The sequence below is a fragment of the Leptosomus discolor genome, chromosome 8 (genome assembly GCF_034619465.1).
Source record: "Leptosomus discolor isolate bLepDis1 chromosome 8, bLepDis1.hap2, whole genome shotgun sequence".
In the NCBI taxonomy this organism is placed as follows: Eukaryota; Metazoa; Chordata; class Aves; order Leptosomiformes; family Leptosomidae; genus Leptosomus; species Leptosomus discolor.
In genome coordinates this window covers 61,812,375-61,826,909 of record NC_141398.1, presented here as the reverse complement: position 1 = coordinate 61,826,909, position 14,535 = coordinate 61,812,375, and the positions used below count along the sequence as shown (strand labels likewise).

At 59.5% G+C, this 14,535-nt stretch overlaps 2 protein-coding genes across 2 annotated transcripts; both read left to right on the top strand.

Annotated features, from left to right (window-relative positions):
- The first annotated feature begins 170 nt into the window (after positions 1-170).
- On the top strand, positions 171-9,132 carry IST1 (IST1 factor associated with ESCRT-III). The gene is made up of 10 exons (XM_086468951.1): positions 171-204; positions 2,137-2,236; positions 2,905-3,085; positions 3,354-3,441; positions 3,720-3,803; positions 4,144-4,254; positions 4,641-4,841; positions 5,922-6,014; positions 7,200-7,245; positions 8,404-9,132. The coding sequence occupies exons 2-10, from the start codon at positions 2,149-2,151 to the stop codon at positions 8,595-8,597; spliced, it is 1,086 nt and encodes a 361-aa protein (XP_086325077.1). The 5' UTR covers positions 171-204; positions 2,137-2,148; the 3' UTR covers positions 8,598-9,132.
- Positions 8,902-13,473, top strand: DHODH (dihydroorotate dehydrogenase (quinone)). The gene is made up of 11 exons (XM_086468849.1): positions 8,902-8,975; positions 9,079-9,424; positions 9,761-9,892; positions 10,177-10,377; positions 10,716-10,915; positions 11,147-11,229; positions 11,774-11,961; positions 12,437-12,550; positions 12,896-13,049; positions 13,123-13,282; positions 13,419-13,473. The coding sequence occupies exons 1-11, from the start codon at positions 8,902-8,904 to the stop codon at positions 13,471-13,473; spliced, it is 1,707 nt and encodes a 568-aa protein (XP_086324975.1).
- The last annotated feature ends 1,062 nt before the right edge of the window (positions 13,474-14,535 follow it).

Sequence of the window (14,535 nt, the reverse complement as noted above, 5' to 3'; positions counted from 1 at the left end):
GCCGCCGCCGCTTCTTCCTCGGGACGCCGCCGCGTCGGTGCGGAGCTGCGGCGGCTAGGCCGCCAGACGCGCCCGCCGCGCCAGCTCGGTCGCGGCCCGCGTAAGTGCAGGGAGTACCGGCTGCGCGCATCCCTCCGCGAGCGGTGAGGCGGCCCGGAAGGGCCGCCATTTTGGGTTCCTGAAGCCTGCGCGGAGGGGCGGCAGGTGAGTGGGGCTGTGGCGGCGCCTGGGACCGGGCTGGGGGGGCGCGCTCGGTGGCCGAGGAGGCGCCGGCGGTGAGGGGGGTGCCTTGCCCCAAGGGCCCGCTGGCGGGGCCGAGGGCAGGCCCCGGGGTGCCCCGCCCGCCCTGCGGGGCGTTCCTTCGGCGCTGGGACGGCAGCGGGGAGGGCGATCGTGATCTCAGCCCCGTCTGGGTGCAGCCGCCCCGGTAAAGCTCACCCAGGGTCTCCCGCGCTGCCTGCGAGCTTCTCTGAACTAGCCCTGGTCGTGGGCAGCTGCTCCCAGGGAGGCCGCCCGAGTGAGAGGCTCGTCGCTGTGCGGGCAGAGGCTGGCCTCGGCCCGTCGGGGCGCGGCCCGCCGGCAGGACGGGACGGGCAGGCAAGGTGCGGGGAAGAGCGGGGTCGGCCTGTCCGCAGCAGCGTGGCTGGGAGCCTCCCCTGGGAGGGGGGCAACACAACTCTTTAGAACAACAGCAGGGTGATGGCAGAAGTGGCTGGTGAGCTGGCTGGTGCTCAATGGCTGTGCTTGGAATTAATTTGTTAAAACGGGTTGTTGTTAATCAGAATCGTTATTTAGTAGGTACTTTTACAGAGATGTTACAACTCACACTGAGACTGTTTGTTGCAGCACTATAAAGCTGTTTTAATGTAGAGGTGTGTTCTGCTTACAGAAGGGCAAAGGTTACTTTTTGTGGCATCACACATCATGCAAATATATCTCTGTAGCAGTGGTTTTTGAGCTTGGTTGGTTCTTTGCATCTTTGAAATAACTGCATTGATGTGTGACTAGATCAGCTAAATAAACTGGCTGTGCTCTAGGTAGTAATGGATATTACGTAAACCACTTGTTATACACAAAATACTATCACTATCCAAAAGCCTGCTCCAATGTGTCCTTCAGGTACAAGCCAAGGTGCTTCTGTGTGAGAGCTCTTAAGGGAGCATTTTTTGATGAACAGTTCTTGGCATAACAAAATGCCGTAAAAAAATGTTTTCTGAGCTAGTTTTCTGTAGAGCTAGTGAGTTGAACTGGCCCTTGAGAGACTGGAGAAGTGCCAGAGCATGTGTTCGGTAAGTAGGAAGAGTGGAAGGAATATGGAATGGCCGCCCTCCTTCTGATGACAGGATTGTTACAACCTTGGTTTGTACACTTCTGGCGTTAATGATACAGCTGTCTTACAACTCACATGTTAATAGGGGAGAGGTTGGCTTGGTTCTTGCACTTGACTTTCATGTTTCTTTAAAAATGTGGTTTTGTCAGAGGATTTGGCTATGCGATAGTTGTCGCAGATGGCATCTTGAGGCATTGGTTTACTTCCCTCACCTTTTGAAGTGAGGGAGTGGAAGCCTGCCTTCTAGCAGTTATGCTGCTTATTGTGAAATCTGAGGGGTTTTTCCCCTTCAGCTTCTTAGAAATCTAGGGCTGAATGGAACCTCAAAATACCATCTGAACAGATATACGTGTGACAGCAGAGTTATGTTTTCCTAGGCCTCTGCTGGTAGATGTTTGTCCGCTGTTCTTAAAACTTTACTGTGGTCTAGCATTCACATCAGTGACTAGAGTCACTTACCTAGATTAAATAGACCCAGGCCTTTAACTTCTTTTTTTGGGGTATAGTTCCCGACCCTTTTCCTGTTTATGGAGGTTTTGATCACCTTAGGTCTTTCTGGGGTCAGGATTCAGTCTGTCAGAATGGAAATACCCAGGAAGCTTCTATTCACTGTTGGCCTTGGTTGGGTGCAGGGTTGTAAAGTGGGAACGGTAGTGGTGAGTGCTGTAGGTCCAGTCATTTGTAAATAACCAGATTCAGGAATAGCAGGCCTGTGCCTGTTCCCCCCATCCCCAGTAAAAGTGACTGGTGTCTTCCTCCTGACCAACAGCTCTTGGTTCCAATGAGCTTCCCCTCTTCTCCCACAGAAAGTGTTTATCATGTTGGGCTCCGGGTTCAAGGCCGAGCGCTTGCGAGTCAACCTGCGCCTTGTCATCAACCGCCTCAAACTGCTGGAGAAGAAGAAGAGTGAGTATTTGAGGAGACAGGTGTGACCCAGGATGCTTTTGGGGCTCAGGAGACTTGAGGAGAAGATTTTTCTGGAGTCAGGATATTGTCCGAGCATGGAGTAGCCTTTTGCTCGTCCTGGCTGGACCCAGGCCTTGAAGCCTGCCCCGGTGTGCAAGTACCCAGGGAGCAGGTTGGCCATGACGTGGCCTCTGTCCACCTCCCTGGCAGGTGTCGGAGTGCAATTTATGGGGTGCGTGTGGTGGCAGCTGTGGGCTGTGTGTGGAGGGACGTGCCAGTTTGCCCCAGGGGGCCCTTTCCTGGGCCTTCTGTGCCCACAGTGTAGTGGGGAGCTTCCTGGGTGCTGTGGGAGGCTCTCCCCACCTGTGCTGTCCTGCCCTGCACAGGCACAGGTAAGGTCCATGGTTCTCATTGACTCTGCAGGGAAACCAAAGGTGTAGGAGTGTTTCTAGCAGCTAAAAGCCCGCTCTCCTTTCTCCTGTGGGTTAGTGTGCTAGGACCTAGACACAAGGGCTCCACCAGGCCGTGGCTGAGTGTCTTGCACTGCAGAGGCTCGGTGAAGGAGAGAGATGAGCTCGTGATGGCTTCGTGTGTGGTGGGGACTGGGTGGGTGTGGAGGCAGCAGCCCCTGCCAGCACAGTGACTGGCATTGGGGATATGTGCTGTAGCTGAGTTGGCCCAGAAGGCAAGGAAGGAGATTGCAGATTATCTGGCAGCCGGAAAAGATGAGCGTGCCAGGATTCGCGTGGAGCACATCATCCGTGAAGATTACCTTGTGGAGGCCATGGAGATCCTGGAGCTGTACTGCGATCTGCTGCTAGCCCGCTTTGGCTTGATTCAGTCCATGAAGTAAGCTCTGGCCTAGAGGGTATGCTTTGGGAGAGGGTCCAGGCCCCCCTTGGGCTGAGGGAAGGGTACTGCTGGGGGCAGGCCTGGGGTACGGAAGGGCACCTGTGTTTGTCTCTGTGTGCTAGGGCCTCCAGAGGCCTTTTCTTCCCCAGACAGGGAAGACTCTGGAGCCCAGCCTGGAGGATGGGGACTTTGAGGCTAAGCGGATTGAGGGCAGCAAAGATGAGGTGCTTGGTGTGGAGATGGGATTGTCTTCTGTTGTCCTTAGGGAGCTGGACTCTGGCCTGGCAGAAGCAGTATCGACACTGATTTGGGCTGCACCACGACTCCAGTCAGAAGTGGCTGAGTTGAAGATTGTGAGTAGGGTCATTTGAGGGGTGTTACACACACAGGGTGGAGGTGATGCTGCCAGAAACTGGCGGAAGCCTTTTTCTGGGACTCTGTGTCATTAAAGCAGAGGACATGTTTTTATGGGCTCTGCAGATGGACCTGCCGGTGTAGGTGTCCCTAGAGCATCAGGGGTAGCTGGGGCTCTCAGTGGCAGAAATGAGGGCGATCTGAGGAGGGGGAGTGGGCAGCTGTAGGGGCTACAGCAGATGTGCGGCCTGTTCCCAGAGTTTCTGTCGTGCTGCAGGTTGCTGACCAGCTGTGTGCCAAGTACAGCAAGGAGTATGGGAAGCTGTGCCGGACAAACCAGATCGGGACAGTCAATGACAGGGTAAGGAACTGATGGAAGAGCTGGAGCTGGCAAAACAGATGTGCCTGCCGTGCATTCTGCCCCTTTTTTCTGTGGCCTGTGGCTCGCTGCAGAGTGGGATGGGCCAGCTGTGCTGCTGGGGGCCGGCCTGCCTGGGAGTATGGTGCTGAGGTCCCTGGCAGGCAAGGCCTGTGGATGGAGAGGAGCAGAGCACGTGGAGTCCGGGCCGGTGGTTGCCAGCAGCCTCCTTTCCAGCAGTGCTGCACAGTGCTTCCCACAGCAGGCGGCCTGGCTGGGGTGGAGCTCCGCTGTGCTGCTCTGCCCTGGTCCCGCTGAGTGTCTCGGCACCCTTGTGTTCCAGCTGATGCACAAGTTAAGCGTGGAGGCACCGCCCAAGATCCTGGTGGAGAGATACCTCATTGAGATTGCCAAGAACTACAATGTGCCCTATGAGCCTGACTCAGTGGTGATGGTGAGTGAGGCACTGCACGTCTGGAGCTCCCTCCTGGGTTCCAGTGGCTGAAACGTCCCGTTAGTGCTGTGCGGGCTTTCAGAGCACAGGGCTGTGGCACTGCAGCGAACTCGGTCGTAACTGTGCTTTGGTATCTTCTAGACAGCCCTTGCGGAGCGCAGTCTGTGCTCCTTCCCACAGCCCTGCGGCACAGGGCCGTAGTTAGTCATGCTACAGTCTGCTTCCCTTTCTGATTCCCGTTAATACTGCTGTGTAGCTGCTGTCTGTCCTGTCCCTGTTGCATTGTCCCACCTCGTCCAGTGTCAAATGAGGTGTCTAATGCTGTTCAGAGGGCTGTGATCAGCATAGAGATGTGTTGGTGAGCAGAGTCCTTCCACCCTCTCCAGGCTGAAGCCCCTGCAGGTGGAGAGGCAGATCTGATTGACGTGGGATTCACAGATGATGTGAAGAAGGGTGGCCCTGGAGGAGGTGGTGGATTTACAGCACCTCTGGTTGGTCATGATGGAGTCGTACCCATGCCGGTGATGATGCCTATGCCCATGCCGACACCAAACCCGCCCTTCTCCTATCCGCCTCCAAAGGGACCAGTAAGTGCCTTTGCTCTGAGCGTTCCCTTTTTCTGTGGAAGACTCCGGTTGCGGAGCTTAGACCTGTGCCTGCGGACTGGGAAGTGTCTGTATCTGATAGCTTGCTGTGTCAGAGGGCCATCATGTCGGTGTGAGATTGCATGGGATGGAAATTGTTGGTAGTGCATCTGATGCTTCATGTTGCTTCTTGGCTGTGGAGGTTCCTACCCCTGTTCTCCAGCCAGCCCTCTTTGCCTTCAGGGAGCAGGGGAGTCCAGACTTAACTCCTAACACAGTCTTCAGACTGCCAGGCTTTTGACCAGGGCTGGGAGCTGCACTTTGAGCTTGGTAGGCTGGTAGTGTGCCAAGATTCAGTTGAGGAAATCAAGTGAGTTTTGTGGGCTGGGAACAGCACAGAAAAGTGTGGAAGCACCCTGCCTTCAGACCTGCAAGGGGAGGGGACCAGGTCAAGGCCTCTTGGAGATGATTTGTCGTGAGGGTGGAAGGTGGGAGCTGAAAAGAGCACTGTTCTCCGAATTCAGTCATTTGAGGGTATCTGTGTAGGCTGGGAGTCTTAATATGGTCCCAGCAATGCTGCAGTGTTTCTTGTGGAAAATCTGGGCCAAGTACCATCAGCTGGCTGAAGGCAGAGGCATAAATATGCTGAGGACTTGTGCCAGGTCTAGGTCTTTGGGGCACTGTTGTGTTACAACTAGGGGTAATACAAAGCCTTGAGTGAGACAGAGACTGCCTTCCTGGTCTGTGATACTGCAGTCGGGAGAAAAGGCTCAGGTGTGCTTAATGCAGGCTGTTACCCTTTTTGTCCTGGTACTGCTAATGCCTTGAAAGGTGGAGTGTTTAGTCATGCTGGTTCTTTAGAATAACCCACAGTCCTGTTAGCTGGGTCTGGTTGCTCCAGGTGACTACACCTGACTTAATACTTGAAAATCTTTTGCTGGTGAGTATAGACTGTGTCAGGTTGGATGTTTACCTGCATTTATCTTAGACTGCTGCTTTCGCTGGCTCCCGTAGCAGCTGTAGGCGTATGGTGTCCCATGGTTGCTCTCCCAGTCTGGCGTATGACGTAATCTCTCTGTACAGGAGAACTTCAGTGGCCTACCCGTGGGGACCTACCAGCCTTTCACTAACATCCATCCACCACCAATTCCGGCAGCCCCACCGACATACGAGTCTGTAAGTGCCTGAGCTGAGTCGCCGTGGCAGGCAGCAGAGGGAACCTCGAGCAGAGTGCAGGGGTAGCCACAGGAATGTTCATTAAGCACATTGCTCTTGAGCTTTGGAGCTTTTGGGGTGGGGCTTGGCATTGCTTGTGGATGTGGTGAGTCACAGGGTGCATGTGATGGGAGAATGACTTGTGAGAAGTTTCTCATTCAGCTGTGCTTTGGCTGCAGAGGGAAGCCAAGATTTTACTGTGCTGCTGAAATGGTGGTAAACAGTTAACAAGTAGAGTTCACAAATTCTGGTTGTTTTGCAATGTGAAGGGTTTATCACCTTCAGTCTGTTTAATTGTGGCTTTTGAACTAATTTGTAGTTAGCCTGGATGACAACTTTGGCTGATGCAGATGATGTATGTTTAAAAACACTTCCTTTCCCAGACTTTTCTTAGTCCTTGGGGATGAGGAGAGCGAGGCTGGAGTCTTCTCTTTCTGTGCTCGTCAATGTTTTTGTTGCTGCCATTGGTTATCATGCCTCCCATTTTGCTTTCAGTGACATGCTTCTTGTCTCTGCAGTATCCTGAGTAGGGGTGAGCATAGCCAGGCACCTCTGTATGCTCACACCTGGTACGAGCTGCACAGCAGCCTTTGAGGCCAGGAGGTGCAGGTGGATACAACAGTTGTTCGCTGGGTGGGGATAGATGTCACTGAGTGCAGCCCACAGCAGATGAGGAGTTAGATCAGCACAACTGACCATGCCATGGGCCTTTGTCACAGCCTCACCAAGGCCTGGGATGGGCTCATTTCCTACCTTGCTGTGGGTTACAAGGACCTGTCCTTTGTTTATGAGGGAAAGGAAGCAGTAGCTGTGATTCCGTGGGTGAAGGGGGCACTCTCCTCCCGCTTGTATCCTTGATAAATGCTCTAGACCTGCTCTGTATCCAGTTGCAGACTATGGACAGTGAAGCTGTTCTGATTGACAGGGAGGGAGAGGAAAGTTGAAGCACTGACTCCTTTCCTTGGGAAGAGAGGCAGATTCTTCTGAGTGTGCTGGAAGCCAGGGCTGCTGGCTGCCTTGGGGAGGGGTGGGGTATGCCCTGCTCTGCGTGGGAGTGGCTGCTGTTGCCTGTGAGCAGTGCCTGCACAGCTGCATGGGTCTGGCCTGGCAGGAGAATGAGCTGGAGTAACTGAGAGTCTTTTTCAGATCAATGAGCCTGATGCTGACAAGGACGGTTCTGTGCCGGCAGCTGGTGAGTATGTCCAGAGGCACGGGAGACCTGGAGTGGTCTGGGGCTGTGGTTAGCCTGAGATACTCGTGTCCCTGGGAGGAGCTTTCTGCACAGGAATAATGTGTAGAACTGGGCATGTCTTGAGAGCAGGATTTGAGGTTGGAGAGGGCTCTGATGGAAACGGAGAGTATCCTCTTGAAGTCAGGAGGATCCAAACTTCCAGTGCAAAACTCAAGAACTAGAGTCTTGACTTCAGAGTCAGTACTGGGTCTCCAGCTTGAGCTGTCTCACTAGACCATGTGTAGGATGTTGCAGGATAAAATGAGAAAGCAACAGCTCTAAGTGATAATACATTTTTACGTGGCATAAATAATATTGTTTTGCAGCAACAGAATGAAAGAAGTAAGCACTAAGAGGGTAGCTAGGTTTGTGCTAATGCCGGTGTTGAGGTTGCATGCAGCAGAGCAGGACTAGTAGAGATAGCTGTTACCTGTTGTTCCATCTGCCTAAAGGCTTCATGCATCGTAATGGGATCATAACAAAATTCTCCTCCTTGTACAGTGTGATTCTGCCCTGTGTGTTTTGAAAGCACTTGGTATCTGTGGCAGTTGATAAGGGTGGAGAGTTTTTAGAGTGAGTAGGCCCTTGCCAGCTCCAGCAAGGATTTCTAACGGTCTGATGAAGTCCTCTGGGGAGTGTTGGTGACGTGTGCTGAAGAAGATGGGCCTGTGGGCATGCTGATCTGGCTGTATGCTTCGGTTTGACAGCTGGGTGACAGCGTGTGATACCTGCGAGTGTCCTGAGGAGGTGTTGGAGTGGAGAAAACCGGGACTTTGAATCCCCATGGTGCAGCCCAGCCAGCACAGGCACGTGGGAGCCTCAGCCCACCTGCAGCTGGCTATGGGCCGTGGAGGGGGTCTTGTGCTGTCTAGTGCAGCTGTAGGACAGGGTCACCAGTCCAGATCCACCATGGCTGCAGCCCCTCGCAGCCCTATAAACCTGAAACGTGTTTTTTCCCATTGAGTCCCTGCACAGATGGAGGTGTGTGACCACTGGTCCTGTTCAGAAAAACACACCGGTGCTGCCTTTTTGGTAGAACGGCCTGCCTTTGGCATGGCTCTGGCCTGGTGAGAGGGCAATGACGGTGAGGTGAAATGATACTTCTCTTGTTCTAATTAGGGCCTGGGCCCAAGTCAGAAGCTTCTCCTAAACCAGGAGCTCCTAATACCTTTGATAACTTTGTGCTGCCTGAATTACCATCTGTGCCAGATACGCTGCCCACAGCATCTGCTGGCGCCAACTCTTCTGCCTCTGAAGACATTGACTTTGATGATCTTTCTCGGAGATTTGAGGAGCTGAAGAAGAAAACATAAAACTGACTGGGCTGTAACTCCAGTGTGAGGGGCAGGAGCTGACAGCTGCTTCTCTCTGAAACACACTCCCCTTGAAACTGGTTTCCTCTATTAACCTCAAATGACCGCGCTCTTCTTTTTGAGCTCTCTTCCTGCTCTACTTAAACTAAGTGCTGCCGCTTTCCCGATCTTTGTTGCTCCAGGAGGGGGACTGTGAAGGCTGGAGCAGGGAGCAGCCACATCAGTCCGGGCAGCTGTGCTGGATGTTTGGGTGCTGTTCCCGGCGCTGTGCTCCCTCCCACAGAGAAGGGAGGTGAAGGCTGTGATGGGACCCGGCCTTCTCCTCTCCCCTGCTGGGCTCAAGGGCAGCAGCGTCCACAAGCTGCCCCTCTCTGCTCTGTGGGGTGAGGGTGATTAGTTCCCTTCGGTGAGACTTCACCTGATTGGGGAATACAGCCCTGCGGAGGGGCTGCGCTGCCCCTGAGGCTCCTGCCGCCTCCAGCCGTGTCTGGCTGCGGTTTGCCCCATCTCCTCCGTGGCTCCCCCTGGACACGCGGGAGCGCTCCGTGGCCGTGGCCGCCCTCTCGGCGGGTGGCCTCCGTCTCCTGCTCGCAGGAGGCCTCAGCGGGGGTTCGGTGCGAGCCGGCCGGGCCGCGGGCTGGCTGTGCCGCGGCTGCTCCAGCCCGTCCCACCGGGCGCGGGGGGAGCCGAAGCCGAGGGGGCTCAGCCGGGACGTGGGCAGCAGCTCCGCCTCCCGCGAGCAGGGGCTGGCGAGGGCTGCGCGCACGAGGCGGCTGCTGTCCGCCGGTGCCGTCGCTGTGCGCGGGGGGCTGCGGGTCGCTGGTGCGGTATCTGTGCGTGACGCCGTCACACAACTTTTCTTTGGAGTTTTCGGTTGATTTGTACCTTACGCGTTGGTTCCCAATAAAGTCCGGGCCCGTCAGCAGCCGCGGGGCGCTCTCGGGGGCTGCGCGGCGGCAGGCGCCTCTGCCGCGGGGCGGGGGGCGGGGTCAACGCGACGTCGCGTCAGGCCCCGCCCCGGTGGACTCCGCCCCTGCCGTTTGTCCGCGGTGTGGCAGCCCGCTCCGAGTCCTGCTGCGCCCTTATTGGCTGGGAGGGCTCGGCATCGGCCAATCACCGGGGCGGGCTCCCGGAAGTGCCCCTGCACATGTCGGGTTGAGCAGATGGCGGCGCCGCTGCGCGTGAGCGGGCGGCTGGCCCTGGGCGGGGTCTGGGAGCTCCTGGGGCAGTTCGGGGGTCCGGGGCGGTCCGGGGGTCCCGGGGCGCCGGGAGTGGCTGGGACCCAGCCCGGCGAGGCGTGCTTACGGGGTCCCGAGGGGGGTCGGGCTTGGCCGGGGGCGGCTGGGGATGGAGCAGGCGGGGCCGGGGCGGGAGGGGAGGGGAAGGGGTGCCGCTACCCTACGGGATGTGGACGGGGAGGGGGTGCCGGGGCGGGATGGGACGGAACCGGGAGGGAGTGTGGTGCGGGACGGGACGGGACCGGGAGGGGGTGCGGTGCGGTGCGGTGCGGGATGGGACGGGACCGGGGGGGGGTGGGGGGTGGGCGCGGTGCGGGCACGTTGCTGACGGTCTCGCGCAGGGGCGGCTGCGGGCGCTGGCGGCGGCGCTGGGCGGCTGCGGGCTGCTGCTGGGCTCGGCGCTGGCGGCGGGCGACGAGCGGCTTTACGCGACGGTGATGCCCGCGCTCCGCGCGCTCCCCCCCGAGACCGCCCACGGCCTGGCCCTGCGCGCCGCCGCCCTCGGGCTGCTGCCGCCCGCCCGTCCCGACGGCCCCGCGCTGGTGCGGCTCCGGGGCGCGGGGAGACCGGAGGGGGGGCGGGGGGATGGCAGGGCCTGGCGAGGTCCCGGGGTGACCGGGGGGGGGGGGGGGGGGGGGCGATGAGCTCCGCCAACAGCAGAGGTGCCCGGCAGGGCTCCCGGGGCGGCCCGGCGTCCAGGGGATGGCCCCGGGGGCAGCCGTGGGTCCCTCGGGGCGGGCATCTGGTGGGCGGAGGGGGTGGAGGGGAGGGGGCCGGGGCTGCTCCTGCGGGGGCTAGAACGAGGCCTTGGCTGGGGCTGCTGATGTCGGCGGGCTCTGGCCCCCCCGGCTGCCGGTGTGACCCAACCCCTGCCCCGCAGGAGGTGCGAGTCCTCGGGCAGCGGTTCCGCAACCCGGTGGGCCTGGCGGCTGGCTTCGACAAGCAGGGCGAGGCTGTGGACGGGCTGTACAAGATGGGGTTTGGCTTTGTGGAAGTGGGGACTGTCACACCCAAGCCCCAGGAGGGGAACCCCAGACCCAGGGTCTTCCGGCTGGCAGAGGACGAGGCGGTCATTAACAGGTGGGGTCTGAGGGGGGCAGCTCTGCGGTGTCCCACGGGCCACCCGCCCAGAGGGGGGGCGTTTATTCGAGTGGTCCCGGTGCTGGGGTCTGTACTGTGGTGGCTCTTGGATTGGACGTGCTGAGCAGAGCCGCACAGACCATACGTCTCCCTCATGTTTCTCCTGTGTCCTGCTCGGGGCTTGTAGGCACCAGCCCAGCCCAGCCCTGAACCTTGTCTGCTCTGGTGCAGGTTTGGATTCAACAGCCACGGCCACGTTGCAGTGGAGCACAGGCTGCGGGCCCGCCAGGAGGTGCAGCTCAGGCTCACTGATGGTGAGACCAGCTTGTGAGCCTTTGCTCTTGGGGCTGCAGGGTGGGTTTGGGGGTCTCCCACATAGCTGTAGGCTGGGAAAGGCATGTCATGCCAGTGTCCAGGCACAGGAGGGCCCCGGCCAGAGCGAGGTGCAGCCAGACAGCAAAAGTCCTCCTGGGGCTGCAGCCTCTCCTGTTGGGACTGTGACCAGGCACCTTTCTCCTACCGTTTTCTCTGTGATAGAAGCTCCGCTTGCTGCTTTGGGCACAGGATACGTCTGCTGAGACTAGCCAAAGGAAATAGGGCCCTGCCTGGGCAGGTTCCGAGGGCGGCCTCTGCTGGGTGGCCAGGCTGGAGGCTGCGGTGCTGCGAGGCGCTGACCAGGGCAGCTGTGGTGGTGCTCCTGTGGCTGCAGGACAGGCCCAGGCCCACCACTGTGAAATGCGTGGGCTGCATGTCCCCATCTTGATTTTAGCTGGTCCTGGGGCCTCCCTTGTTGGGCGCTCTGGCCCCTTGGGTGGTGGTTGGTCCTGGTGCCCTGGCTCAGCCATGTCTGTGTTCCAGCGGGGATGCCCCTCGGAGTCAACCTGGGCAAGAACAAGAGCTCTACCGATGCCGCAGCTGACTACGTGGCTGGGGTCCGGACGCTGGGCCCTTTGGCTGACTACCTGGTTGTGAATGTGTCCAGCCCGAACACCCCAGGGCTGCGGGACTTGCAGGGCAGAGATGAGCTGCGGGACCTGCTGACCAAGGTGGGTGACCCTCACAGCCAGCCTGGACCACAGCTGCAGCGCTGGATGCATCCTGGCAGCACCTGCACTGCTCCAGCAGCGGGTCTGCCCCAGCGCACAGAGGAGTGTGGTGGCTCCCTGGAGTGGTGGGCAGAGCCACTGAGGTGTCCTCTGATCAGCTGCTGCCGTGGGGTTCACTGGGGCACCGTACTCCAGCAAAGGGCGCATGAGCAGCGAGGCGTTGCCCTCCGCTCTTTACCTGCAAGGGGGCAGCGAGCCAGCCACCCCATGGCACTGGGAGTCGCTGTGGTCCTGTGTGGGTCATGTGCCCCAGCCCTGGGCCATAGGGTGCCCCTCGCACCAGCAGCTCCCTGCAGGGAGGGCAGGGCCTGTCCCCGCACTGCCTGTGCCCGTGGATGTACGTGTCTCCCCAACCCAGGGCAGGAGATGTTCCCTCACCACGCGCTGCTCTGTGCCCCTGCGTGTCCCACTGCAGGTGCTGGCGGAGAGGGACGCACTGCCCTGCGAGCGCAAGCCAGCCGTGCTGGTGAAGATCGCTCCTGACCTCACGGCGCAGGACAAGAGGGACATTGCTAGCGTTGTCTGCGAGGTGAGGAGGTGGGAGGGGGAGGCTGGTGAGGAGCTGGGCGGGTGTGCCGCCTGCCTTGCCTCGCACAGCGCGGGGGCGGGACTGTGGTGCTCCTGCAAGTCGCCTCTCTGAAGAGGGGACAGGCAGACCCACAGCTCTCTGGCTGCTGTGGGGACCGTGTCCTGGGTAGCTCTAAGTCCGCGAGTGCCTGTGTTCATCACCCAGATGCTGGCCACGGTCTGGGCAGCGAGGGGCAGCTGTTTTGTCCACGGGCACATGGCTGGGGGCATCCTGGTGTGGCAGCATGGGGATGAGAGCGGAGGGCTGCTTCCTCATGCCATTGCCTCATGCTGCTGCCCCCCTCAGCTCGGTGTGGACGGGCTGATTGTCAGCAACACCACCGTGAGCCGCCCCAGCAGCCTCCGGAGCAGGCAGCGCACAGAGCCTGGGGGCCTCAGCGGGAAGCCCCTGCGGGAGCTCTCCACACAGACCATCAGGGAGATGTACTCCCTCACCCGAGGTGGGGGCAGAGCAGGGCTTGGGGGCGCGTGCTGGCATCGCCTGTGCTGTCCTGACCCTGTGCCTGCCCACAGGCCGGGTGCCCATCATCGGGGTGGGTGGGGTAAGCAGCGGGCACGATGCCCTGGAGAAGATCCGTGCCGGAGCCTCGCTTGTGCAGATATACACAGCGCTTGTGTACCACGGGCCGCTGGTGGTGGGGACAGTGAAGCAGGAACTGGAGGAACTGCTGAGGTGAGTGAGGGGCGAGGCACCCCCCAAGGGAGCCGCTGGGCCCAGGGTGGCTCTGGGCTGGTGCACGAGCTGTGGTGCTGCGTGGCCAAGCCGCAGTGCCGGGCCGGCTCAGCCGTCGCACACTGTCCCTGGTTAGGGAGCAGGGGTTCAAGAACGTCATGGAGGCGGTTGGAGCAGATCACCGGTGCTGACATGCTGCGTAACCGAGGTCTAGCCAGGAGGAGCCGTGGCCAGGCAGGGACAGGCCTGACGCTTCCAGCACTGGGCAGGCTGGGACTGGGCCCCTGAGAAGGGTCAGGGGAGGCTGAAGCTGGGCCTGCACTGGTGGGGAGCAGGGGAGGGGGCCTCTGCACTGGTGCCGCTGTCCTGGGCCATGTTTTGGCTTTCCTGTGGGCTGGGCTCCCCAGCAGAAACCAGCGCTGGGTAAGGCTCTGCGGGGCAGTGAGGAAGGCCCCTGAGGGGACCGCCCTGCGGGGACCGCCCTGCGGGCTGTAGGCTGTCCTGTGCCCTGGCTCCTGCTGCAGCGCTTCCCCGCGGAGGGCACACCTTCCGTGGTGGTGCTGCCCAGAGCCACAAGCCGAGCAGTGTATGGGGTGTCCCTTTTGCCAGGGACCCCGCAGCCTGTGCTGCCGGCTCTGGCTGGCGCTTGGTCCTCCTGCACCGCAGCCTCCACAGGAGGGTCTGCCCTCCCTGCCCTCCTCTCATCTCCGCACACAGTCCTGTAACAAACCTGCGGGCCCTGGGTCCTGCCCGAGCGTCAATAAATATTTGGCTCACCTGGTCCTGTGTGCTGCTCTGGGGACACCCCTTGGGTCAGAGGGACGCAGCCCGGCTCTCCTCAGCCGAGCGGGAGCAGCTTGCTCTATGTTGTTCGCAGTCAATTCATCTTTTCCCAGTGGTGGAAGCCGCAAGGTACTGGGCTGTGGGACGAAGCCACACAAAGCTGACCAGGACTTCCCTCGCAGAGACCTCTGCCTGAGGCTGGGCCCTTGGGAGGTTCTGGGCACCTCTTCTTCCCCTTGCTGCTGGTGCACAGATCAGAGATGGCTGTGGTTATGCTTGTCACTTGTTCCGGAAAACCCCTTTTCATTCACGCTTCTGGAGGCTGTTGGTTTTGTCTTTGGGGCCTCTGGCACTGACTGCTGCTTTGCCCTGGACTCCCTGTGGTCATCTCAGGCTTTTCTTGAGCAACACAGCTTGGCCTGAACACAGCGTTCCTTCTGCAGCCTGTCGCAATCTGCCTTGCGGAGCGG